This window comes from Microchirus variegatus (genome assembly GCF_963457635.1).
Source record: "Microchirus variegatus genome assembly, chromosome: 9".
NCBI lineage: Eukaryota > Metazoa > Chordata > Actinopteri > Pleuronectiformes > Soleidae > Microchirus > Microchirus variegatus.
In genome coordinates, this window is record NC_139810.1 from 11,094,764 (window position 1) to 11,121,009 (window position 26,246).

Here is a 26,246-nt window from a genome sequence, read left to right on the forward strand (position 1 = left end):
CTGCTCATCACCCAAAGGCTATGTGGGTTGAAACTATGAGAAAACAAGTATTTCCCCAAATTCATTATTTAATAGCGAGGTTATGGTCATAGCTTCAAAGACTCTGTATGAGAAGCTAAGAGGTGTGGGCGAAAGGAAAGGCTTCACTTTAAAAATCTGTAAAGGTCTACCAACACCAGAGGTTATCATTTTAAAACCAGTCAACGTCCAAATCAAGGTACCGGTATACTGCATTCAGCCCTCAGCAAGAAATGATTGAGACCTCTCCAGGAGAGGTATAAGAGAGAGTGCAAGAGAAATGTTTTCACAGTGTGGTGTAGACGTGTATGGTTGGAAAGAGAAAAATGCACAGTAACATTTCCAAACGCATTGTTTTTAGTGAGACAAAATGCTCATTACAAAAAAAATTGCTATCAACGTTACTGTCAACTGTCGTTATTTGGACCTGAACAGAACAACTTCCAAGTCCTTGAAAAATGAAAAAGAAACATTTTTTTTTTTAGCACAAAGCAGGCTGTGCCTCCAGCTCAAATCCAAAATGTGGTTAAAAAGAAACATGCTAAAAATGTTTTAAAATACAGTGAAGCAGATAATTGATTACAGGCTCATGACCTATGGACAAGAGTTCATTTCAGGACTCCAACTGTGAGCTTAGAACTCGGTCATCTTCCTGTGGGTGTCTGCCTTCTTGTGCTCGCTCTGGACGGACAACTCCTGAGTTTTCTGCTGGGCCAGCAGCCGGCGGGCGACAGACAGCTTCTCTTCCAGCTTCTTCACTATGGATGTGGCCCTTTGCACGCACACACACAAACAAAAACAGAGATCAGGAAGGGTGAAAGAGATGAGCAGAAGTTTGTTCAGCTGCAAGTTGGCATGGAAAAACAAGTACAGTTTGTTTTAGACATAGACTTTTCGCACTTCATTTGCATTTTCACACAACTCCCACAGTTACCTCCTTATTTACCATTTTACTTGACAGGGGAAATATAGCAACGAATACTTAAATTTCTACAATAAATTAAGACTGGAAGCTGCAATAACTGATCTTTACATCTTGGTTCATTCAGGATCACTTCCCAAACTTCACAGAGGTTAGAATTTGTAAAATAAACACACAATGAACTTGGTACTTACCCTCCTGTATGCCTGCTGAGAGACTCTGTCAATCTTTGGATTTCTCTCTCTGTCTGGGAGACTCTCTGAGCAGCCTGGAACAGCTTCACATTTAAATTCCTCTTGGTGCTTTCACCTCCTCTGTAAGCTTCCACCCCAGTTGCTGATGACGGTGCAGCAGCGCCCCCCTCAGTCGGATGAGTGCCCTTGCCACCTAGTTTGTGGTTGAGGAAGTCAAATACAGTGTGGCGCCCTCCTGTGGCAGCCCGGGGTTTCCTGCGTTTCTTCGGACGACCAGTCTCTGTGCCATCTTTAGTGGCCTTGCTCTGGGTGCGTCTCTGGGTTAACTCGGCACACTCATCCAGAGACTTACCTTTGGGAAGGACCACTGCCATCACGGGCTCTACTCGACCCTCCTGCATCTTTCCTAAGCCTGTAAGAAAGAGGAACACGTATAGTAAACATATTTCTCATGAACATTATATCGTTATAAAGAGAAAAGACACAATATTGGTAAAATTTTCAATTGATCAAACATCAATTACATTTTGTCATTTTTTTAATTCAAGGCTGACACATTGCAGTTTCAGAATCTAACATGTGATTATTGTTCGTGAACTTACCCTTCCCATATTCATAGCCCATTTTGAGCATGAGCTTGGATCCGATGCCTCTGGTATGTGCCTCCCATCCACCGAAATTGGCAGTATCTATCATAACTGTGGATTCTACCATAGAGTCCACAACTTTAGGGCAAAAAGTACAAATGGAAGCAGAGACGGTCAATTACATTGAAAGAAAGAAGTGGTCCAAAAAGAAATCAAATGCAAATGTATTACTTTTGTTTCAGCAATAAAGGCCAATTTCTTTTATGCACAACATTTCTACTACCAGCAGAAATACTGATCTAGAACCAACAACATGTTTGAACCCACCTTTTGCATAAGCGACATCATCTCCAGCATCGTCCAGGTCAGAGTCAGAGGAGAGCGGGTCGTCTTCTCTCAAAGGCGGAATTACACAGTCAGCCTCAACCACAGCATCTTTCATTAGCAGCGAGTCAAACTTCACAGTGTAGAATCCACCGTCTATATCTACGATGAGAGAGAGCGTTTGAGTCAGCAAAACATACAAACACAAGCAATTAATTCATCTGTCAACCTTGTCACTACAGGATACGTCATTAAAAACAAGCCCTTTCAGTGAAATACCTTGAACTTTTGCTGGGTACCAGATGCCGTCTTCATGTCGAGTCAAGCAGGATGAGCCTTCTTCAAGACAACTGAGGTCACACTCCATGAACTCTCTGAGCTCTGACACATACACCACTTCACCATGAGAAAACCTTGCAAGTAAATAGAAAACCTCTTAGAAACGAAGTGAAATAATAAATATCTTAGAAACCAAAGTGGATGATACAGTAAATAATGACGGGATGAATCTGACTGAAAATTACAACTTAAGAAATAATGAATTCCTGATCGATTATTTTCAGGGTCAAATATCTCTGGAACAGCATTTAAATGATCAACGATTACAAAAACCAAGGAGAGAAAATTAAGTTAAATTAAGGAAAACAACACTTCATTTCCGCATGGTTTGCATGTTCTCCCCCGTGTGTGCGTGGGTTTTCTCCGGGTTCTCCAGTTTCCTCCCACAGTACAAAAATATGCAATATGGGGATTAGGTAAATTAGACACTCTAAATTGACAGTCAGTGTGAATGTAAGAGTGAATTGTTGTTTGTCTCTATATGTGGCCCTGTGATGGACTGGAGAACTGTCCAGGGTGTTCCCGCCTATCGCCCTATGTCAGCTGAGATTGGCACAGCACCCCCCAGGACCCTCATGTGGAGGATAAACAGGTAGAAGATGGATGGATGGAATACTGGCTTCACTGCATTTTTACCCTGTTGACTGTCTATGGTCAGGAAATACCTGCATTATGTGGCTAATGGGTGACACTTGCTGGATTTTATCTGCTATTACAGATACAGTGGCCAATGATTGTTGTAAGCCTCTGGCACTACTACACTACCTATGGAATTCATTGTTAATTCCCTGATCATAGTGGACTGTGTCTTTGGTGTCACTTTAGCTAGACACAGATTAGCCTTAGAATTAAATAATTTCCATTCAAAGGCTTTTGTGTTTATACTGTATTACAGTTTGTGAACTGATGACTATTTTAGGTCTTTAAAATTGTCATGCTTTCCAGCTTTATACAAATGATATGATCTTTTCTGAGAACTATTATGTGGAGTATAACTCCACTACAGCAGCAGATCTGCTTTTACAAATTAAGCCACATTATTCATTAGTTGTGGGGTTCTGACACGGAATATTTGAATGACCCTGTATTTATGAATGAATGAATGATGAAAGTCTGACCATATAGCAATACAAATGTATGCATACATGATTTCCTTTTTGTCTCATATCAACAACATACGACATTTTGCAGAGAAAATAAATATAAATGTATAACAGAAACAACAATGCAGTTTAACTGCATTTTTACCTGCAACTATCCAGGAAACGACATTTGTCCTCTAGATAGAATGGACATGGTTTCATAGACTTCTGGGTGGGGTAGAGGTAGAGCACTCTTACTTGTGCCTCTTCTCCATCCGGCGGCTCTGTCCCCACCACCATAGCGTTGTGATATTCCAGCGTTCCCCATGCTGTCCTGTAGGGTGCTCTTACTTTGGTACCACTGAGAGCATCCTCTTCTTCCTCCTCCTCAACCTCTCCATTTTCTTCATCATCTTCTACCTCATCACCCCCCTCATTGTCCCTCTCTCTGGAATCAGAGCCACCACCTGAAAACTCTCCCAGCTCAGAGTAAAAAGCAGCAAACTCAGGGTCAGCTGCTGTCTCTGAGGCGTACAGCTGCAGGCCATTGCTGTCTTCCAGGCTGGCGAGAAGCCGACTCTTTTTGACAGACACCAGACTGGCCTCAGTGAGCTCTATTAGCTGAGAAAGGTCCTCTTTTAATTTGAGCAGGTCAGCCTGTTGAGAGGGGTCCAGACCAGCTGACAGGGCCGTCTCTACCTGCTGCAACTGTGCACCATAGGCAGCAATTGCTGCTTCAAGGCTTCCTTCATCCATTCTGACACTTCAGAGGACCAAGCAGGACAGAGCTGGACAGCATCAAGATGTCCCGAGATATCTGAGGAAAAACAGTGTAATCAAGGTGTCATGTGCTGTTTGAGAGGCTTCATCTTTATCATCAATGTTAAGGTCATATTTTTAGTGGAGCTTTAGTGACAGCAAATATTAGCTAGATATTCTCTACAAGTTCGAGTACTGTTTTAGGGTTTAATGCAATATGAATAACAATATGCACAGGATGTTTGATATAGATATTTTCTTCCAACACTAGCTGGATAATGATTAGGTACTATCAATATAAACCACGCTATGAATCGCTGACTGGACATCATCACAATTACATCGCAGCTAGTGTTAGCTCTATGTTCGCTGTATTTAAGCGTAGTTTTGCACATAATCAACAAAACATGCATTACCTTCTCAATTAGGCCAGTTTTCTAATATCCTTTCCATCGACCTGCGAGTAAGTCTCACCTGTTTCGTGAGACTCAGTGCTAAGTAAATCAACTATCTACAGCTACAAATACCGGTTTAGTATCAAGCTCGCGGAAATGAATGTTTGGACTTCTGTTGTGAAAGTATACCTTTCAAAATAAAACATGCGTTAGGACTGCTTTGCCCTGACTGCTAACCACTCTCAATAAATGGTACTAATGGCACTAGTAGAACACAGTAGAAAGATCGGGAATCAAAAACATTAGCATACGCGTTTTATGCACAGCGTTGCAATTACGTGTCAGAATTCAACATTTTATATGATGATTTTAAGGCAAAAAAAAATAAAATACATTAAAACAAAATCCAGACTAAATCCACACCCTTACGTGCTTTTATTTTGAAGATTAAGTCCAGGAAATGTTATGGCTACGTCATAGAAAAGCGACGCTAACGCCGAATTGTGACGTCACATTCAACGAGAGTTTATTGACGAAATCATGTGCAGATATATTTTTTATTTTTTCTATTTAAAATAACTTATATTTTTGTAGCGTGGTGTTCTGGTCAGTAGATCGCCTTAATGTGAAGGTAGGCTACCTGTTTGTTGACGCTAGTACAGCGGTTAGTGCACATTCAGCAGCTAAATGTTGTTAGTAAATAACTGACCACATCGATGGTTAAGGTCTCATGTAATTCTAATCTTGTGTGTCTGTTTATTAATCTAAATAGTTTTGAATGTTTTTTGTCTCAGTGTGCAATTTATTTGTAATAGCGATGCTTTAAAACAGCCTTGTCTCTTGCTAATTTACACTTTTTGGTCCAGTAAATTAAAATCCAGGTAGTATGGAGTTTAAAACAGTGAATAATATATCTTAGTAGATACTGGACCACATACAGTAGTGCAAGAACACAGTAACTACCTCTAGTTGCACATTGCCCATTACATTAGTACAGTCATTGTTAAAAAATAAATAAATCAAAGACAAGCATTTGACAAATATACAAATATATTGAAGATTCAATTAATCAACAACATATGCTAAATGTTTGCAACACCCCAGAAAAATAAATGGATCTAACCTGAAGCAGAAAATATAACCCTAGATTGCTCCATGTCCAAAATGATTAGGAAAGAAGTTAGAACTAATTGAGCCCTATATCTTCTTTAAAACGATCACAATAAAATCATTTTCAGGCTTTTAGCATCATAGGTAGTTAGATTATTTGAGTTAAAAAACAACAACAACATTGGTTTAATTATGCGTTTACAGTATTAAACAGATGTGTAATAACAAATATATCATTATTTTTCTTTCACACTCCCTCTCTATAGTAACTTTTGCTGCGATGCCTATAACAATGTCTCAGATCAGTGATCCAAAGATTGCTTTTGCCTACCTGCGCCCAAACTGCGTCCTCCTGACCCGAGAGCCCTCTGTCAGAAATATTAAGACTCTGAGCGGCCAGTTAAAAGAAATCAATGATGCCACGTTGCAGCAGCTCCAAGAGTACGTCCTTTTCCCTCTACGGTTTGTCCTTAAAGTGCCTGGTCCCAAGAAGGACAAACTGGTGCTGGCTGTGGCTGAGGCCATGAGCCACATCCTGGAGAACACTTGTGTCCAGAGCTGGGACACACTCCACGGCCTTTTCTCCGAGCTCTGCCTCTGCCTGTGCTCTCCAACTGACCCTGGTAAACCTGCCGATACGTCAGAGGAGCTGAAGTTGGCAGTGCTGCAGTGCCTGGACGCCCTGCTTCATGCTGCTTATGGTGACATAGTCTTCAAACTCTTTGAACCGATCATGCTGCCTGGACTGGGCGCAGCAGTTTCACTGCTGCTGGCTTTAGGTGAGAAGGAGAAATCTCGAGATGTTCAGGCAGCAGCACTTAAGTGTCTCCAGGCTTTGACTATGCAGTGTGACTGCACTCAGGAGCATGTAGTCCCGTCCTCAAAGGAGCAACATGCTATAGGCAGCACCATGGCTTCATTCTTACCTGGAATCTCCGTGGCTGTAACAAGGATTATTACAGGAGATCTGAGACAAGGCCATGCAGTCACAGTCAGGGCCATTAAGGTAAAGTATTGCAAACTATACTCCGCTTCTTATTTGCATCCAGTCTTCAAAATCAGTGCAAGCTTTGACTGAATTCCACACAAGCATACATGGGGTATTCATGAATATTATACTGTTGTATGTATAATTATTTGTGATTTAGGCTGCAACTAAGGATTATTTTCATTAGTGATAACCATTTACATTTTTTTCTTCAACAGTCTGTAAAATTCCTTTACTTTACAAGTTCATGGAGTGCAGCAGTGTGCCCTGGAAAATGTTCAGATCTTGTCAAAAACCAAAAAAAGAAGCTGACTTGCATGATAAATCATTTATAATTTATTCATAATAATATTGTGATTGTACTTTGTTTGGGATAACACGTTGAATGTGCAACAGGACGGCAAACTAACCACACAATCACAAAGTAAAATCAAAAATAAAAGTTCAATATATTCTCATAAAAATTGATGGAGCCATTTGCTCATTCCAGATCACCTTTTCCGTCTCTTATTGTTGATATAGTTTTGGTCGAGTGCTGTGCGGCTTGTGTTGGAAGATGTCCAGCTTCAGGCCAGTCAGCCCCTGAAGACTCCCTTGTCAGACCTGGGCAGGATTGCACAGCTGATGGTCCCGCGAACACAAGACTGGGTTAAAAGCACAGTGGAGAAGCTTTCTGTGCTGCTCAAGAAAATCATCTCATGCACCTCAGCCCACAGGCACTGGAGGGTTCGGCTGGCGCTGGTAGAGCTTGCTGACCACCTTCTGGCCAGGTGTAGTCACTCACTAGGAGAGTGTGTGGGGCTGCTCTTGGAGGCGCTGGTGGGAGCAGTCAATGATGAGGAGCCCAGAGTCAGAGAGAGGTCTGATTTAGCAGACACGTTTGTTTTTTTGAATAAAAATAAAGCCCAATCTAATTTTTTACGTAAGTTGTTTATTGAAACTCCTCTTTCCTCCTCTCCTCTAGATGTGAGGTTTCCCTCAGAGACGTATCACAGAGGAATCAAAGCAGCCTCAATGGTAGCAGCGGCGATACGACCAGCAGTACTCACACCTTCACTGACGTGCTCTCAGAGAATCTCCACTCTTTGGCCACTTCCCTGCCCAGACTGATGAGGACCTCTGATGACCAGAAGAAACTGTTTGTCCTCAATGTGTTCCTGGGTTATTTAAAAGTCCTGGGGCCACTCGTCTGTGTGGTGCTGAACTCAGCTGCTCATCTGGAGAGGATTTCTAAAGCTTTGATGCAGGTAATGTTTTCCGACATGTATCAGAATTCAAGGTAAAAAAAAAATGTTATGGTTGTTTTGGTAATTGAAATACATTTATAAATCGGCTAGCTTCTTCTGACACACTTCTTACGTGTATAGAAATATGTGTAAATTGTGCAATCCTGCACTTTCTGTGTATTAATATGTTTGTTTAACTTGTGTTTCATTATTATGACCACTTTTTTCAGATTGAAAACATAGTGGTTTAGTGGATTTAACATTTCTGGGCTGAATATCCTCATAGTTAAATTTTATGTGCATGAGACAAATGACAAATGTTTCCCCATAGCTTACTTGAGGGTCATGGGGGCTGCCCGAACCAATCCCAGCTGACGAAGGGCAAACACAGAGACACTATTCACTCTCACATTCACACCTATGGTCACTTTAAAGTCTCCAGTAACGTCAGCATTATTTTGGACTGTGAGAGGAAACCAGCGCACTATCCACTACACCACCGTGTGGCCCCACAACTCATTCATTCATTCATTCATTCATCTTCTACCACTTTATCCTCTACATACAGGTCATGGGGGCCGCTCCAATGTCAATCCCAGCTGATATAGGGCGTACACTCCTGAGAGGTCGCCAGTCCATGGCCCCAGAACTGTACAATAAAAGTATTATATTTATAAAAGGTCACTGTTAGAGCCCATACTGTTCCAGCATGTTTGATCAGAGTATTCCTATAACAGGGGTTTATATACAGCACTACAATATTGGATGAAACTTCACTGTAATTATTATTAAAACGTCACATGAATTTCTCATTAGTATTCATTTAAATAAAATTCATAATTATACCTAAAAAAGAAACGAAAACAACACTCACACACCACTGTGGTATGAACAGCGATTGCTGCAGTCTACTGTTGTGGAACTAATGTGGTAGCAAATGTGACTAATTGCCGATAGTTAATTCACAGTTGAATTTTAACAGCAGCGAATATTTTAACAGTAACTGTCGCTTTCATATGAAACCTTCATGGTGTCTGACTTTGCCTGCTCTTTGTTCCTCACACTTTTAAGTCAAAAGAAGACACAAGACAACACCACACATTGTCGGAATCACAACAAACACTCTGTTATGATTTGACAGGTGCTTGAACTGGATGTGATGGATGTTTGCATCGTAGAAGAAAGAAGCCAAAGCTCTTCCATAGAAACGAGATCCAGCTCCCCTGATTATTACACCGCTCACGTACAAAGGAAGCATTTTCTCTACTTCACTGATGAGAAGATTTTATCTGTGCTCATGGAGATCTGCCGGACGTTAGGTATGAGTTCTGCTCAATATGAACGAAGTGACAGACTTTATTAAAAAAAATATATCTTCTTATAATCATCATACATACAGAGCACTACTTAATATCTGAATAAAGAATATATTTATATAGAGGTCCAGGTTGTAACATTTATGATGTTTTTTTGGCAGAAGGTGAATATACTACCCATGAGTATGTTTATATTAGTGTATAACTGCTTTAAAATAAGTGTTTGGTATTAGTAGCCTTAAAATAAGCCATTAGTTTATACTAGCTGGTACATACATTGTGCGAAACAGACCAGCTCTACCTATGTAAACCTGATACGAGCAAGCAAACATTAGAAAGGCTGGAGAGAGTTGTATCTTTGCAGTCTTTACTTTCCCCTTCAGATGTCACTAATTCTAACACTGGACCTTAAAAATGTGACAGATATCACACATGCAAAGGCTTATGGATTAAAGCTGGCTATATTTAATGACATATGTTGTATACTGTTTTGTCAGCTCTCCTGCCAGACATACAAGTAACTTTCCCTATTTCTACCTTTAGGTTTCTATGGCAACATTTACCTGCTGACTGATCACTTTCTGGATCTGTATCGCCAGTCTTCATCATACAGAAAGCAGGCTGCCATGGTGCTGAACGAGATTGTCAGGGGCGCCGCAGCCATCGGCGTGGCAACAGAGCGTCAGGGTTTGCAGGGTGAAGGAGATGGATGCTCTGCCACCTTAAAGGAAGACCTTGAAGCTGCAGTGGTGTCAGTCATGGAAGAATACATCAGTCTGAACAACTGGCACCTGATTACTGTCAGTGAAGAGACAGATAGAGACCGACAGGATCAACAGGTGAGGACACTTTGAGTTGTAATGTTTTATGCCACTTTGTTTTAAATGATTTCAGGTTAATTGTGGCAGACGTTTAACCTGGTTTCTTTGATCAATTCATAGCTTGATTCAAGGAGTTTTTTGGGGAAACGTGTATTAAAGAGGGAGTTTGATGCTACTCTAAGTTTATGTGTGCTACTAATTAGCTACTGATGAGCTAAGTGATTCCCAAGCCCCCCAGGGGTGTGCAAAATGATGTATGGGGTATGCGAAGATAAAAAAAAAACCAAGTGTGCAGGATTAGGGGTACGTGGCTGGAGATCAACTGTCTAAAGGGTTACAGGACTGAAAAGTTTAGCTTAAAGTCTGGAAGCAAATAAAAAAGGTGCCGAAGCTTCATGTATTGTTCAGAAGCATCAGAGTAATAGGGATCATAATTTGATGATGGTATAGATTCTCATATGGGCAGTGAATGTTGCATCGGCAGCTAAACGTGTTGATCAGTAAATTCTCTGTGAATGAACATCACATGAAACAGATGAGTTCACTATTCCTGGTCATACTTTGCTCTTTAACATCTCATTTAGTATGTTCCTAATATTTTCTATCCAAGTGTGATAATCGGCTCCCATTTACAGACCATATTGCAGAGTTCATGCCACATTTAATGTTGATTATGGTCAGATCACTTCACTTTAAACTCTGTGCTCCAGGCATCACTGAGAAACCCATCCACATTTTGCCGTGGCCTCAGTGCAAGCTCCTCAACAGACTGAGCTGCTCCAGGGTTTCAACTCACCGCTCTGAATTTTCTAGGCTGGATTACTGAGCCGACACGGACACAGTTCCATTTCAGCTTGTAGATAAACTTTCTGTTTTTCTGTGCCAGCTGAAATGTGAACTGTGGACACACATTACCAAATAGGATATGATGCACAGAAATATATAACGTACAGTAGATGAAAGGTTGCCGTTGTAGAGGTCGTTTCTGTGTTTCCTCCCTTCGTCAGATTATTTATGCTCATGAATAGAAAGGAAACAAATGTGAAAATGGTACAATCTAGAGACAATTAGCTATGTACACTGATATAGCTGTTGAGAAAGCATTATTATAGTATGACTTTCAAGCTCTAGTTCTTCTAGTTTTCTTAAATTTTATAAGACTCAAGTAAATCCAGATGCATATATCTACGCTCCTGAAGATACAATAACCTGGATGACCGATGACATTTAAAATATGTATATAATATATATATACACACACTACCGTTCAAAAGTTTGGGGTCACTTTTTTGAAGGAAAGGCACTTTTTTCAATGAATATAACATTAATTGAATCATAAATCCACTCTATACATTGTTATTTGTTAATGTGGTAAACGACTATTCTAGCTGCAAACTTCTGGTTTTTAATGGAATATGTACATAGATGTATAGAGGCCCATTTCCAGTGTTCTAATGGTACACTGTGTTTGCTAATCACGTTAGAAGGCTATTGGATGATTAGAAAACCCTTGAAAACCCTTGTGCAATGATGTTAACACAGCTGAAAACAGTTTTGCTGGTTCTTTGACCAAAGCAAAGTTTGAAGGGCAAAATGATTATTTTGAATAACAATCATTAATTCTAATCTTGTCAATGTCTTGACTATATTTTCTATTCATTTTGCAACTCTTTTGATAAATAAAAATGTGACTTTTAATGGAAAACACAAAACAATTGTATAGGTGAGCCCAAACTTTTGAACGGTAGTGTATACTTCTCTGTCCTGCTCTCATTTGCACTTAGGAAAACATTTTTGTCTTGCTAGTTAATCCCTCACCTTACAATCTGTAGAAGACATAACAATGGCTTTTGACCTCTTTCTTCTTGTAGTTACTCAGCCCACCCAGACTCCTCTCCATTTCCAACAATGATGTCAGTAACATCAATGTAAACTCTCTCCAAGTGATTCCTTCTTCGTTCGGCTCGTCATCTCCTTCATCTTCGACCTCCACAGTCCACCAGCTCAACAGCAACATCTGGCAACTGTGTATCCAGCTCGAGGGCATCGCCTGCTTTTCTCAGGCTCTCGGTCGTGACTTTCGGCCCCTGTTGATGACATCGCTGTACCCTGTTTTGGAGAAAGCAGGGGAGGAAACGCTACTTGTCAGCCAGGCAGCGCTGGGCTCCATGTGGGACATCAGCAAAGCCTGTGGCTACCCCTCACTGAAGGAGCTGATCAATGAAAACTCAGACTATCTGCTCAATGACATCTCCCTCAACCTGCAGAGGCTCAATCAGCATCCACAGGTAAAGCTCACACAGAAGGAAAACGAAAGCAGAAGAATTTATTCTTTAGGAATTAAGGCTCTTGAATGAATATCTAATTGCAATTATTTTGACAGGAATTGCGATTGTGATATGATTCGCGATATCTGAGGGAATGGTGATTTTTACTCATTTTCATTCGAAAAACATATTTAAAAGGATTACAGTCTGATATTTGTGCAGATCTGTAAGAAACAAAGATGTTCTCTTCAGGCTGTAGAATAATAATGTATAGATCAAGACAATAATGAATCTAAAATTAGATTTTGACACACATTTTGACTTAAAGGTGAAGTAAGTAGTTTATAGTGACATCTAGAGGAGAGGCTGAAATGTACAACAAAGAACTGCTCCTCTGCTCACCCCCTCCCTTCCCTGAGCGCTACGGTGTCCGCAGCCGGTCAAATGTCGTCCTCGTTGTCTTTCTCCGTGTCAGCAGATGAGGTTCGTGAGGCGAGGGAGAGGGCGAGCTAACGCGGCCGTAGCAGATTAAGGATGATATTAAATTACCGTTCAGGTGTACAGCATCTTTATTGGTGTGCATAGGTCTGTTAGGCCCTGACCACGTGTTTCTTCATGTTTCCTGTCTTGTTGGCCAGGCTCCACGTGTGCTGACAGTGATGCTGACTCACTCTGACTGCAGTCTACTACCTCTGGTTGGGGACATCGTTCAGGACGTGCTGATGGCTCTGGATCTCAGCTATGACCACACAGCTACCCTCTTTTGCTCTGTGCTGCACGCGCTGATGAGGGCGCTGGGTAAGTTTTCACGAGGGTTGTTAAAGGATGAAACTATACAAAATAAAGAAAATGGTCTTACCTATTACTGTCCTCCTATAGCAAGGTGGTTTCCCTCCAGTTGTCGCAGGACAAATGAGTCCAAGCAAACTTCAACTGACCAGGAAGTCCTTGATGTCAGTCAGTTCCTGCTGGATTACTGTAAACAGAGAGAGCTGGCAAACGGCATTGGAATAGAAGAGGACAACACTGAGGATCTTGGTAATATTTAGTCTTTCAAGGGCAAAACAAGATAATCATATTTATCATTCTATTATAGATTTACCTGAACTCCTTTAGTTTTTGTGTTTATCCATTACCAACGTATCTATCTGACTTTACATTGACTGTTAATATAGAAGTCCCTCCTCCTGTGGAGTGTGAGGACAGTGAAGATATGGAGGGTCCTGATGTGAAAGCAGAGCTTCCCTCTCACCTGAGGATCACCAAAGACGTGATGGAACGCTGCATTCATCTGCTGTCTGATCCCAGCCTCAGACTGCGGCTCAAGGTACTGTGTCTGCAGCAGGATATAGTGTGAAATGGACCTTTAATTTTGAAGATAAGAATCATAGTGATTATTGTTTACAGGAAACTTGTGCAGCGATAGATACTTTCGTCTCTAATACATTGGTGTAACTGATCTCCCACTCTCACCACGGCATTGGCCACAGCATTTTTTTTTTTTTTTTTTGAAAACTATAGATTTGGCCGTTGGCTGGGTCTCTGGTCCAATTAGTGCTTCGTAGAGCACAAAGACTATAGCCCTTGGCTTGTCATGGCTTTGTTGACAGATTGGGCCCACGTGAAGTAGCCAGTTAAGCGCTGGCCAACTCTACGATAATAATTAGTGACCTGCTGGTGACACGAGGAATTTGCAGCTCAATGTGTGATTTCCTTGGTTCTTGTTTCCTTTGTTGGTTGTTAAATGAGCAACAAAACTAAACCACACTAACCTCATTATGAGTCACTACCAGTAAAATGCCACTTCATAATCTGTAAATTCTCTGTTTATTTAGCAAGTTAACCAGTGGAGATGGTCTGAATCAGATTTTTCTGTTTGTCTTAAGTTAAACACATTTAACTGTTGATTTATGAAGTTATTGAACACAGTCTCTATCACCTAAAGGCTGCTTGTTCACATGTGTGTATTGCATTGTATAAAATAATGTCTCTATATATGCAGGTGTTGGATGTGCTGGAGCTGTGTGTGTGTGTACTGAGTGAAAAGGAGGATGAACTGCTGCCTATGGCTCATCGCTGCTGGCCTGCCCTCCTACAGAGACTGACAGCTGATGACCCTTTAGCCGTCCTCAGAGCTTTCAGGGTGTGTAAAACACATTCTTTATTATTTCAATAGTAATGAGGGCTAAAGAATACAAATAAAAAAATTCCTGTATCTTTGAAATTCCCACTTGAATAATATCATGGCATCTGCCATGTCATTTTGTTTAAAACAACATAAACATGTATTAAATATCTCTCTAATGTGGTGTAGGATCATGTATTTATGTGGCATGTAAATCTATTTTACCAACTGAATTTTACATTTTAGTCAATCATAGGTCACGGCACCACAGTTAATTATGAAATAGCTATGATGCACTCTGTTGATTAACTATCTTTCTGTCTGATTATCAACACATTCTGAACTAATTGAATGAATGATGATGAATTACTCTTAATCTCTCTTTAATCTTCTCTCAAATCAAATCACAAACTGTTTTTCTTTTGACAAATTTTCTTTATAACAGTTCATAATTCACTTGTAAAGTCTAACATCCCTCACTCATTGGGCATAGCTACTACTGCTATACTGTTAAAAATATACTACTGATAAAAATGTTTTTTTTTTTTTTTATCACACTTGCTGTACACATTGCACCTTACACGCTGAGTGTCTCTGCCAGATGCTGTGTACTCTGGGTGAAACGTGTGGTGACTTCTTGAGGAGAAGGGTTTCAAAGGAGGTTCTTCCAAAATTGAGCTCCTCACTGATTCGACAGGCTCCCATCAGCGCTAAGGCCGGACCCATCTACCTCCACACGGTGGCCTACAAACTGCAACTGGCAGTGTTGCAGGGACTGGGTTCACTGTGCCAGAGGCTGGATCTGGGTAAGAGAATACAAACACACACACACACACAGATTCTGGTATTTTAGACAGCTTTACGACTGTAAGAGAAGCGTTCAGATTTTTCAGCTTCTTAAATGTGAATATTTTTGTGTATCTTTGCTCCGTATAACAAAGAAATCATTATAACTGTTTGGTAAAAACTGATTAAACTTTTCAGATATTTTACCGACTAAACAAGTACTCCATTGATCGAGAAAATAATCATCAGATTAATAGATTATGAAAAAAATCTATCAGCCCTTGACAGCTTAGACAACTGTTATCCCAAACCTTAAAAATAATTTGTTAATAACCTAACTTTAACCTAACTACAATTCAAATTGTAGCCTTAAACTTCTGTCTCATTAGGACCGGGTTTAGGTCTCCACGAGGACCGGTGGTCCTTGATATGTGTTATTGTGTGTATAATGACTCAGTAATTGGAGTAATTAACTAAATAAATGTATTTAGATATTTTACAGTACACTGCCCGTATTCAGCTTACCATCTTTTACCTTTTATTTTGAAGTGGGAAATAAGAAGGTTTATTAATTTTGTGTTGCTCTATTAGATGCACAGCAAGAGTCGGTACAGGACCAGTGTAGCTCTGATCTCTCACCGTTAAACACTATAAGGACATTCAGATTTCCATCAAGATTACAGACAGTGACTGTATTTAACCACCAGGTGGCAGTGTTTCACCACCGTGTGAAGAGGGTAGAGGAGGCAACACAGCACGAGTTTTATCTCAAGTCCTCTGCTCTGCTTCTTTTTTTTTTTTTTTAGAGGACCTGAAAGAAATGAGAAACATGTTGCATCTGGAAGTTTTGATTGTGGAAAATTGAAATTCATTGGTGTTTGTTGATGCTGTGGTTTTCATCAATCAAGAAGCCATTCATCTTTTTTCAATCCTTTGTCTTTGGTCAGTATTGTTTTTAATTTGCCTTCCTTTGTTGGTATCCATGGGGCCTCTGCAGAGACACAGTACATGTAGTTTGTCTTGTTTAAAATCACACAATACAATCATTCCAAAGCCTTTAGGCTGTGGCATTACTTGGATATAGTAGACTGGTCAGCCGATGGACCAGGATGCTACTGAATCCAATAGTTTCACAACTGCTGCAAGTACAATTGAGCAAGAACTGCAGTTAAATCTGCTCATAAATCAGCAAGTCAAGATGCAACAGGGAAGAGGGATGTTTAATTGATGAGCTCTGAAATTCTGTCGTTGTGCCATGTGCATTGAATTTGGAATTGCTTTGTTATCATAATTATAAATGTTCATGCAGAACAGACTGGGGACTCGATGCCAACGTGGTACCAGTGATGTAATTATGAGCCGCTTGTCATTATGTTTGTTTAGCAGTGACATTCCTGTCACAGTCATACTGGGCTCAGATTGCTCCAATTTTCCAACACACAAAGATAGATATGGTACTGACAATGGAACTAAAAGCAAGTGAAGCAATTGTAGAGTGTGATCACTCCTCTCGGTCTGTGTGCAGGTTGTGGTGGACAAAATTAATACAATGCTTATCACTTAGAAAGTGGTCTTTTAATTCTTTAAGCGCAATTACCTCTTGTTGTTAAGGACCGTGAGCTTGTAAGGGCTGGTTGGCAGGTTCATAAATACTAAATCAGTACAGATCAGATTCAGAGGATGCATTACCTAAAGTTTTTTTTTATATAAAAACGTCAGAAATTATTATTTTAATAGGAGATATTGGGTAAATATCTGATTTTATTGGGTGCGACAGGTGTTCATTTACTGTGCACCTCTGACTTGATTTCAGTGGTGTGTCTTCTACAGTGTTACCTTGGTGATGGTGTGAACCTCACACATGTCACGCTCTCCTGCTGAAGCTCATCACTGACAGATGAAAAGATAGCGGCTGGTGACAGCATGCGTCATAGCCATAGCATGGCTGTCTCTAGGAATCCAAGAGGGCAACAGCAGCAGAATTAGCAGTGATGAGGACAGCAGTGCAGGGGGAGCAGAGAATTAAACGAATAAAAGAAAATCTGAGATTTTTAAAAAGAAAAACAAAATAATAAAAAAACTTTTGAACTGTTGTCATCACAAGAGAACCTTGTTTACTGTAGACTTCTGTAATCAGTCTCTTCCTGCAGAGGGGAAGATAGGTGAGGCAGTGGTGTGTGGTGACTTTTACAGATAGGCAAGCCCAAAACCAACCCCCCCCCCCCCCCCACACACACACACACACACACACTCAACACTACTCACAAACCACTATAGCAATGTTCAGTTCAGCTGTTAATACGCCAACAAGGACCAGACAAAAAAAGGTAAACCCTGACGACACAGAGGCAGCAGCGGAAGATTCTTCAAATCAGCATCTGTCCTGTTTGAAGACTTTTCGCCGTCTGTCTTTCCTGAGCTGAAAATCTCTCTCCTGCATCGGTGCTGCACTCTGCCTGAACCTCTTCACCTCAGTGCACTCCTCCATGATTGAAAAAGATGTAGGATTAGTCGTTTGATCTGACGGTTCAAATGTGCAAAAGGAAGTTTTTGCTCCAAACTTTGTTGCAACTGACACAATGTGATCGGCGACACGATTCCCACCAATCACATTAGAGTAATCGCAGATTAGTTCGCTCGTTTTTTTTTTTTGTAAGTGCATTTTTATAGCTGCAGTAGGCAAGCGCACCAGAATTACAGATACTTGTCAAGTTTCAATAAATACTTACATTTTAGGATCAAGGTCCTCTGTTATGGGTCCGAGCTCAAGGGCAGCACAGTAAGGATAAGGATACCTTTACAATATTTTATGAATATTCCATTCAGATACATTAAGGTTAGGCAAGTCTATTTGTATAGTGCCATTCTTACACAAAGCAATTCATAGTGCTTTACAGAGGCATGGAAATACAAATCAAAGATACATTTTAGAAATACTATTTAAACTATTTAAATCATTAAACAAGCAAACAAACAAACAAAAAATGTTCTTTGTTTGCTCCCCTTATTTGTCAGCTTGAGTCTCCAAGACTCAAACCAGGCACAAAACAAAACAAATTGGCATTATCAGAAAGCTGCAATAAACAATATCTTTTCAACCCTGATTTAAACAAGCTGACAGTTTGTGCACACCTCAGGTGTTCAGGGAGCTTGTTCCACAGGTGAGGACCATAGAAGCTTAATGCAGTGTCACCCTGCTTGTTTCTGACCCTGGGGACGCTGAGTAAACCTGTCCCTGGTGACCTGAGGGGTCATAGTCTTGTAAAAATGATAAGACAGTGAGGCTAGCTGGAGATCTATAGATTGCATTCACAGTGGGAAAGTGAGAGGTGCTGCTACTGGACAAAGTCACTCACCTTATTGCCTCTGTCAAAACAAAGAATTAAGACAGTCCATCCATCCATCTTCTACCACTTTATCCTCCACATGAGGGTTGTGGGTGGTGCTGTGCCAGTCTTAGCTGACATAGGGCGATAGGTGGGGTCACACCACAGATCGCCAGAATTAAGACAGTCAAAAGCATCAAATATATAACCTCTAGCGAAATGTCACTTCATGGTCAAAATATTTATCGAAATATTCAACACAAAAGGCAACACAACACTGTGCTCTCACAGTTGCACTGATGAATGTTTAGACATTTATATGTATTGATATAAATGTGTTAATATAGAAAGTTGTGAACAGCAAAAACAAAGAGAAAAAACACATGAAATCTGCAAATACAAACACGGGCAAGTGTGCATTGTTACCAAAGCAACAGAGGCAGAGAGGTGTGTTGTGCCTCGTCTGTGCCTGGACACACTTCATGTCATGTCGGGACATGTAAATGAGCACATCATAAAAACTACTATGCTGACCACAGCAGCCTCAGGCTGTTTGTAAGCAGTCCAGTCGTGATAGAATCCTAATAACCAATTCTGTTCGTGTCCAATGCCTCAGGGTCCTTCATATATATTGTAATGATAATATCAAAAACTATAAATGTTTTCACAAGTCAACAGTGAGGAAACCTGAGGTAATGAACTCCAGCCTTATTAGTTTCCTGTCATCTGATCTCACAGTTTGCCTCTTCTCCTGTCTGTAAGGTTCCAAACGACAGTCATGACCCATATCCATTTAACAATATGGTTTGGCTATGATATACTACACTCTTAGAAATAACAGTTCAAAAGGGTCCTTCTACAAGTACTGAGGTTCTACCCGGAACCATTTGCTTCTGAAAAACCCTTTCCCGAAGAAAGGGGTTTTCAAGGGTTCTTGGTAACACTAATGGTTCCAGTAAAAACCATTTCTATCCAGAGAACCCTTTAAAACCCTTTACCTGAATAAAGGGTTTTAAAAGGGTTCTTGGTGGAACCCTCCAAAAGGGTTCCAGGTGGATCTACCTGGAGCCAAAAAGGGTTCTCCTATGAGAACAAGCTGAAGAACCTTATATGGTTCTACTTAGCACTTTTTTTTTCCAAGAGTGTAGTTGTTCTGTTATTGTGTTCCATTGTTTTCCCTTGTCAATGCCATCACATGTGAGCACAAGTCAATAATGAAGATCCTTCAAACTGTGTCTGTTAAATAGGTTCTTTAATATAATATAGTAGGGTAACACTTTAGATTAGGGAACACATATTCACCATTAACTAGGTGCTTACTAACATATATAAGTAGCATACTAGCCCTTTATTAGTAATCATTAAGCACTTATTAACACCTTATTCTACATTACCTTATTCTACCTCTATTACGACATGAATTAAGATTTTTCCTATATAAGGTGTTAATATGTGCTTAATATTTACTAATAAAGGGCTAGTATGCTACTTATATGCATGTTAATAAGCACCTAGTTAATGGTGAATATGTGTGACCTATAGTAGTTATCTCTCTATGTAATAATCATTGAAAACAGACTTCTTCAGGTTTGTATTAGATGATGTAAGAGACCACAGATGTGATAAAATGTATTTATTTTTACCTCTACCTCAACTACTTTTCAAAGTTTTCTTAGTTTTATAGTTTTTTCTGTGTTTTTGTTCCTCCCTACAAGTCACTGGCACAAAACATGTCAGGTTGCCGTTCTTCTGTCCTGAATCAACAGACTTCAAAACAGATTATAGTGGTGAACAGTCTTTCTTCATTGTTTCAGAATGAATCCAAATTTAATGTTATGTTCAATCTTTTAAAAAACGGACTAAGTGGTGATGACAGTTGTGACCTTTTGCGTGACGTTCCCTTCCGTAATTGCTTACTCCTAACCATTCTTTATCCAAAACAAGTGTGTTTACACCTGAATCACAGTCAATGAAGTAGTGAAAATGCGTATGCGTGTCAGTCAAGATAATTAAAGGTTAGTCCCTGCATGAATATCTTCACCACTTATTTAAAAAAAAAAGTCTGTTTAATTATCCCATTTGAATTATGCATTTAATTTAGCTTGATATTTAGTTCACATTTCTTTAATCTAGAACACAATAAGATAGCATTCGAGTTGATGTATACATGTCAGAGTATACCAAAAAAGAACAGCGTGTAAACTTGTTATAGTAGGGAAGGCAGACCACAATAAGCATGAGTAATGACAGTGAAGTCTTCTGCTAAGAAGTTAAGTTTGTATGAATAATTGTACTCGTGGTATTTGAGGTTTGAAACACAGATTAATGCCTCCTCGAAACAAATCTTCCGTAATTGCTTTGTCAGTAAAAAAGTAAGAGGGTATTTTTGGATGAGTCAATGTTGTTGTTTTTTTGCCATAAGTTGCTGAAGTGTTGCCAAATGATCTTAATCTTAGAGATATCGCTCCACTGATGATTCTGATGGTTCTCTGCTTCACCACTTGGGTCAAACCTGAAATATTACAACAACCTTTCCATGAAAGCTGAATGATATTTTGCTCGTATATCTACTCTATGTTGCCCACAAGATAAAGTCTCATGACATTAATAATCCTATGGCCATGAGGTCTACTTACACTGTGTTGGGTTTTATTGAAATGGCGTGCCAAGTGTTGAATCATAAGTTGCCATGAAATTTTATCACTGACATTCATGTTCCCCTCAGGATTAAGTCATTCTTAAAGCTTCAGCTCAGTGTTTATATCCTGATTTATGAATGGTTTGTCCTGTGGTTGGCCACTGTGTCTTTTTGTGTGGATCCCATATATAATATGGCTAATAACTGAAACAAACTATGTCAGCTCAGGTCTTAAATGTGCCAGTTGAGGTCACGCTGAGTCTTGAGGCCTCTTATTGTACTAAAAATCTCTAGTCTGTACCAACTGATACTGAAAGGACAAAGACACCCAACATTTGTGAATCTGGACATGTCGCTCACTTGCTCACATATTTGCCGTCTGTCTTTCTGTGCTTTCCCAGCATTGGTCTTCAAAGGATTTAACCATCCAGAAAAGAAAATAATTAAAGATCAATAAAATATTCTCGATCTGATTTATTATGCACAATGGAGCTGATAGATGTAGTAGTTTTAATCGGTGGAAAAGCTGCCTACCTGCAGCAGCCTCACTCTCTCTCATTGACTGTGTTTTAATTACAACCCTCATATGAAAGGATCATATCAAAAATAGAACTTCTTGAATGAAATCGAAGGAAAAGGTCCAGTCCTCGCTTTTAAGGTCTTTCATAGTGACACTTAATGGCTTTTCTCCATCAGATCAGAAACAAGGAGATTTGGTGTTGGAAATGGAGAGAATGTGAAAGAGCAGGAGAGAAACAGTCGGCGGCTGCAGCCTTACTCATGTGAATACCGATTTGGCTACAGCTTACCTCTGGGACGCCTGCAGCAAGCCAATTACCAAGCCTCAGTCTCAGGCAGAGATGCCAACGGATTGAAGCAAATAATATGTTTCAGCTCTAATTGTAGCCTCAGTATCAATTCCACACTGTTTTTCTTTTAGCCCAGATTCTAACAGCACCTGGTTATTTCCGGTTTAGTATTTCTCACCGCTGCCCTCCAAGCACCTTGATTTCACAAAAGGCGACATGCCAGGAGTGCAGCAGCAGAGAGGGAGGAAGAAAAGGGATAAAAGCAGTTGCTAAATAATCTGGTTTCACTCTGAAATGTGCACTGATGCTTTTATTCTTAACACACAGTGAGCAGGCCTGGCTCAAGCTGAGTGTGGGTTGAATTGAAAAATAGAGTAAGCAGAGCGTTAGAGAGGCATGTTTTGAAATGAGTCTTGAAAGGCAGCTGGGTCTGCAGCTCAGAGAATCACAAAAAGTCTGCTGGTAAAGAAGGATGGCGAGAGAAGAGATGACAGTGTGGAAAGAATTGGGAGAGCATGGAGAGAGCGTGAGGTGGCATGGTTATAAAAGTTACAGTCAGTGAGAAGAAAAAGGGAAACGAAGGTGGCTTCTCAGGTGTGAAATCCAGAGATGTGGAAACAGCCTGCTATGAAATTTTTCCTCAGCCATATCAGCAGTTTCCTGCAGCTCATTAGGAGTTAGAAAAGTTCAGAAATGATCTGTCTATCTATCTATCTTTCCTCTCTTTCATCTTCTCTTATCATCTCTGTCCTTTTTACCATTGCATAGCATTGCCATGAGCGAGGACCTGGGATCATATCTTGACTTTGTAATGTTCAGGTGGATTTGCAGACATCTTAAACTTTGTTGTATGCACATACACATAATCCAAAGATAAAACACTGAACACATTTCAATGCTAATTTATAATATCCCTCTTATTTTTGTGCTTCTGGGGAAAAAAAACAACAACATGGTAAACATGCAAGGATGTGTTGAGCAAAACCACATGACACATTTTGTCATGTATACATTTATATATTTATATAAAAATAAGCATGTGCTATATATTTTTACAGTTGGTCTTGTAGAGGATGAAAGCTGTATATGTTTGTTTGTTTTTTGTTGTTCAGGTGAAGCAGATCTGGATGCTGTTTGTGAGGCCTGTCTGCCCTACCTGAGCTGCAGACAACCCATCCAACTGCAGGAGGCTTGTCTAAGGTAACACATCACTGTAGCTCACATCGGTCATGTTAATCATAACCCCAAATTTTCAACTCATTTTTTTTAATTGCTGTTATCAGGTATAACAGCAATTTAAAAAAAATGACAGTTGAAAACCAGCAGTCAACACAGTAGCTCAGTGAAATTGAGGATCATTGAGGAACATATCAATGCTGTGGTTACGAAATACTCAATAATATGCTCGTAATGACAAGTTAATTAAAAAATATTAAACTCGTTTTACAAGTTAAAGTAAACTAAAAACCCAGCAAAGTTGTTTTCCTTAATTTTTTTAATGATCTCTTTCGTGTGAATGATTTTGAGGTGTCGTCTCTCTGTTTGAGAAATGTTTTATTTTTAAATGCCAATTTCTAAGTGGTAGAAGCACTGAGCTGTGTTTAGACCATGTTTGTGTAAATAATGAAGAAAATTAGGAGCAAAATAATACTAATTAGTTTAAATCTCCGTTGTGTTACTACTGTTACCAAAAAAACTGTGAATGTGTAATTCACAGTACGAAATTCATGCTGCAACATCGCAGACCCATTTGAATTAGTGCCACTTAGAATCCAGCAGGGGGAGCTTGTAAGACTAACTACAATAACTTAATATCATCATGACAGTGACTGTGCATAAAAGGGACCTGCACAAAATGAGTGACTTTGACAAAAGTCAGCCACAGCAGCAACAGCATCTTGGAGATGAAAACCTATATAAGGGAGACTCCTCTGTCTAATGGCAAGCTGCTGCTTTGGTGGAGAAACATGGGATGCCCCGACTAACTGCAACTCTCTCCATATTCCAAACTTACACTTGTGTCTCACCTTTCTAGTGCAGTGGTTATGCTTCCACCTTCCCTTTGTTAGTCGTGACATACAAAGCGTCAGTCGGTGTGACACAAAAACTAAATGCCACTGAGAAACACGGAGATCAGGCTTAATCAACTGTCTGAACTATTGTCACAATGGTTTGAGTGTAATGGACATTTGCTCTTTTTTTGTAAGTTAAACACTGCAGTTTTGACCATGTAGCAGCCTCAAAAAGGCAACACCTATTGTTTTGAACTGTAATACCGTAGAGAGAGAGAGAGAACTGAGAGATTCTGAAGGACATTTCATGTTTATCTTTTGTTATGTGGACAGTAAGTAATCAAACTTTAAATACAATTTTAGATGTCCTACAAATGAAACAATCAGGACTCTTGTGTTCAACCTCTTATGGGGTGATAATTAAAACAACCTGAAGGCTTTATACTGTGCCTTCAGTAGGTGGGTAAGTTAATGAGCTTCACAGTCAAAACAGTAGGACAACACGCTAAAGGCAGTGAACCCACTGTGTTGTCACTTTGGATTACAGGAAGGAGTTTTCTTCCTCTACACAAATTAAATGATGAACCTCAACAAAGACCTGAGCTAATCCTCCTCCTCCTATGCTTCTTTTGCTCCTCTTTGCAGCGTATTCCGACACTTAATCCAGGTGGATGCGGACACTTTCTGGTTCACTTTGAATGAGCTGCATTGTCCATTTTCCTACACGCCGCCACACCCTGACCTCCAGCCTGTGCAGCTGAGCGGTATGGGCAGACCGAGAGACGAGTACTCGGATAACGTGCTGAAACTACTGAAGGAGGAGTTTGACTCGGTTTCTGTGACAGTCGACCAGAAAAGCAGCTAATGAGCCGCTGATTGATGTGATTGACAGCTTTTTAAACCATTCACTCAAACAAGTCAGTTAACAGAATGAACATCTGACAACTGTGCAGAAGGAAACAGCCATTGTTGTGGCAGTGATAATGTCTGTGCTGTACATGGCTCTGATAATCAGTGGGGGTGAAAAGGGAAAATGTCAATGAAGCATCTCTGCTGCTGTTCATGCTCCCGCTGCAGGTGTTGAAACCAGGAACACTTCTGACAGCTCTGCTGTATTAGGAGACTTTGACAGTTCCTCTGTTTTCCATTTCCCGTTCAGGCAGTGACATGCACTGTAAATGCAATATTCTTCTCATGTTATTTCTGGACTTCCTAAAGAAATTCCATATTCTCAATAAACATTATTTTCTATTTTCTCTTTCTATTATTGAGCCTCATGCTTCTAAATTGGTCTGTGTGAAATGGTTGAAATCATGTCTGTTGAGCCTGAATGTTCGTCTGGAAAGGTATTTTTACTTAATCCTTGAACGCACAGTTTAAGTTTAAGGTTTGATTTTAGAGCACAGTGTCTTGTACAGCTGCACAAAATTAGATTAAGTTTAATTAATACAGGGCAGTTCAGTTGACTGTTCCACTAAGCAGCTGCATGGACACATCTCTTAGTGGAAAGGTCACTTCTCGACAGGCTTTTAGCTAGGATTTCATAGAGTGTCCAACCACCCCCCCCTCCCCCATTAAAATTGTGTATCATGTAGAGCTTATGAAAATTAGAAGTAAATGCGCTCTGTTAAAGCGCTACTGCGCTCCTCCTTCGGGCTCCATGCGGGCTCTCCGTATCCGACGCAGCCTGGATCATTTCTCATTTTAAAAAACATTTTTGGTACAAAATTTGACAAAACCATCATCAGATAGCATGTCTTCCCAAATTTGATAATGTTTTTTAAAAATAAATGTTTGGTCCAAAATTTTACAAAAACGTCATACTATAGTGTGCCATCCAAAATTTAAGGGTTTTTTTAAAAACAAATTTTTGGTACAAAATTTTACAAAAAGTCATACTATAGTATGTCATCCAAAATGAGTCAATTTAAAAAAAAATAATAATAATTGGTACAAAATTTGACAAAAACGTCATAGCATAGTATGTTTTCCAAAATGTGACAATTACAGTTTTTCTCCATTTCTTGAAACAGAAATTACATTCTAAAAACAACGTGGACAAATCTCCAAACCACTTGGCAATTGAATTGCATTTCTCATTCATTTCATCAAATTGCAATTGTCAAATGCTTAAGTACTTGTAGCACACAGTTAGCACAGTTAGCCTACATTTAGCACAGTTTCCAAGTGAATGGATCTTGT

The 26,246-nt window shown here is 39.9% G+C and overlaps 2 protein-coding genes across 2 annotated transcripts; one reads left to right on the top strand and one right to left on the bottom strand.

Moving 5' to 3' along the window:
• Positions 1–651: 651 nt before the first annotated feature.
• zgpat (zinc finger, CCCH-type with G patch domain) lies at positions 652–4,222 on the bottom strand (the record flags this gene model as incomplete). Its single annotated transcript, XM_083895575.1, has 6 exons — positions 652–790; positions 1,135–1,546; positions 1,737–1,859; positions 2,049–2,207; positions 2,325–2,458; positions 3,633–4,222. 6 exons carry the CDS (start codon positions 4,220–4,222, stop codon positions 652–654), a joined length of 1,557 nt encoding a protein of 518 aa, XP_083751701.1.
• A 916-nt stretch (positions 4,223–5,138) lies between these two features.
• tti1 (TELO2 interacting protein 1) lies at positions 5,139–24,978 on the top strand. Its single transcript, XM_083895573.1, has 14 exons — positions 5,139–5,251; positions 5,997–6,736; positions 7,241–7,578; positions 7,683–7,965; positions 9,086–9,263; positions 9,804–10,099; positions 11,953–12,369; positions 12,987–13,146; positions 13,228–13,386; positions 13,524–13,675; positions 14,351–14,491; positions 15,075–15,279; positions 23,145–23,232; positions 24,690–24,978. Exons 2-14 carry the CDS (start codon positions 6,011–6,013, stop codon positions 24,907–24,909), a joined length of 3,363 nt encoding a protein of 1,120 aa, XP_083751699.1. The 5' UTR covers positions 5,139–5,251; positions 5,997–6,010; the 3' UTR covers positions 24,910–24,978.
• The last annotated feature ends 1,268 nt before the right edge of the window (positions 24,979–26,246 follow it).

Excerpts from the sequence above, each read along its gene's own strand:
- tti1 (XM_083895573.1), top strand. The coding sequence starts at position 6,011 with ATGCCTATAACAATGTCTCAGATCAGTGATCCAAAGATTGCTTTTGCC. Across the intron at positions 10,100-11,952 it reads GAGACCGACAGGATCAACAG|TTACTCAGCCCACCCAGACT; the intron begins GTGAGGACACTT and ends TTCTTCTTGTAG. Across the intron at positions 23,233-24,689 it reads CTGCAGGAGGCTTGTCTAAG|CGTATTCCGACACTTAATCC; the intron begins GTAACACATCAC and ends TCCTCTTTGCAG.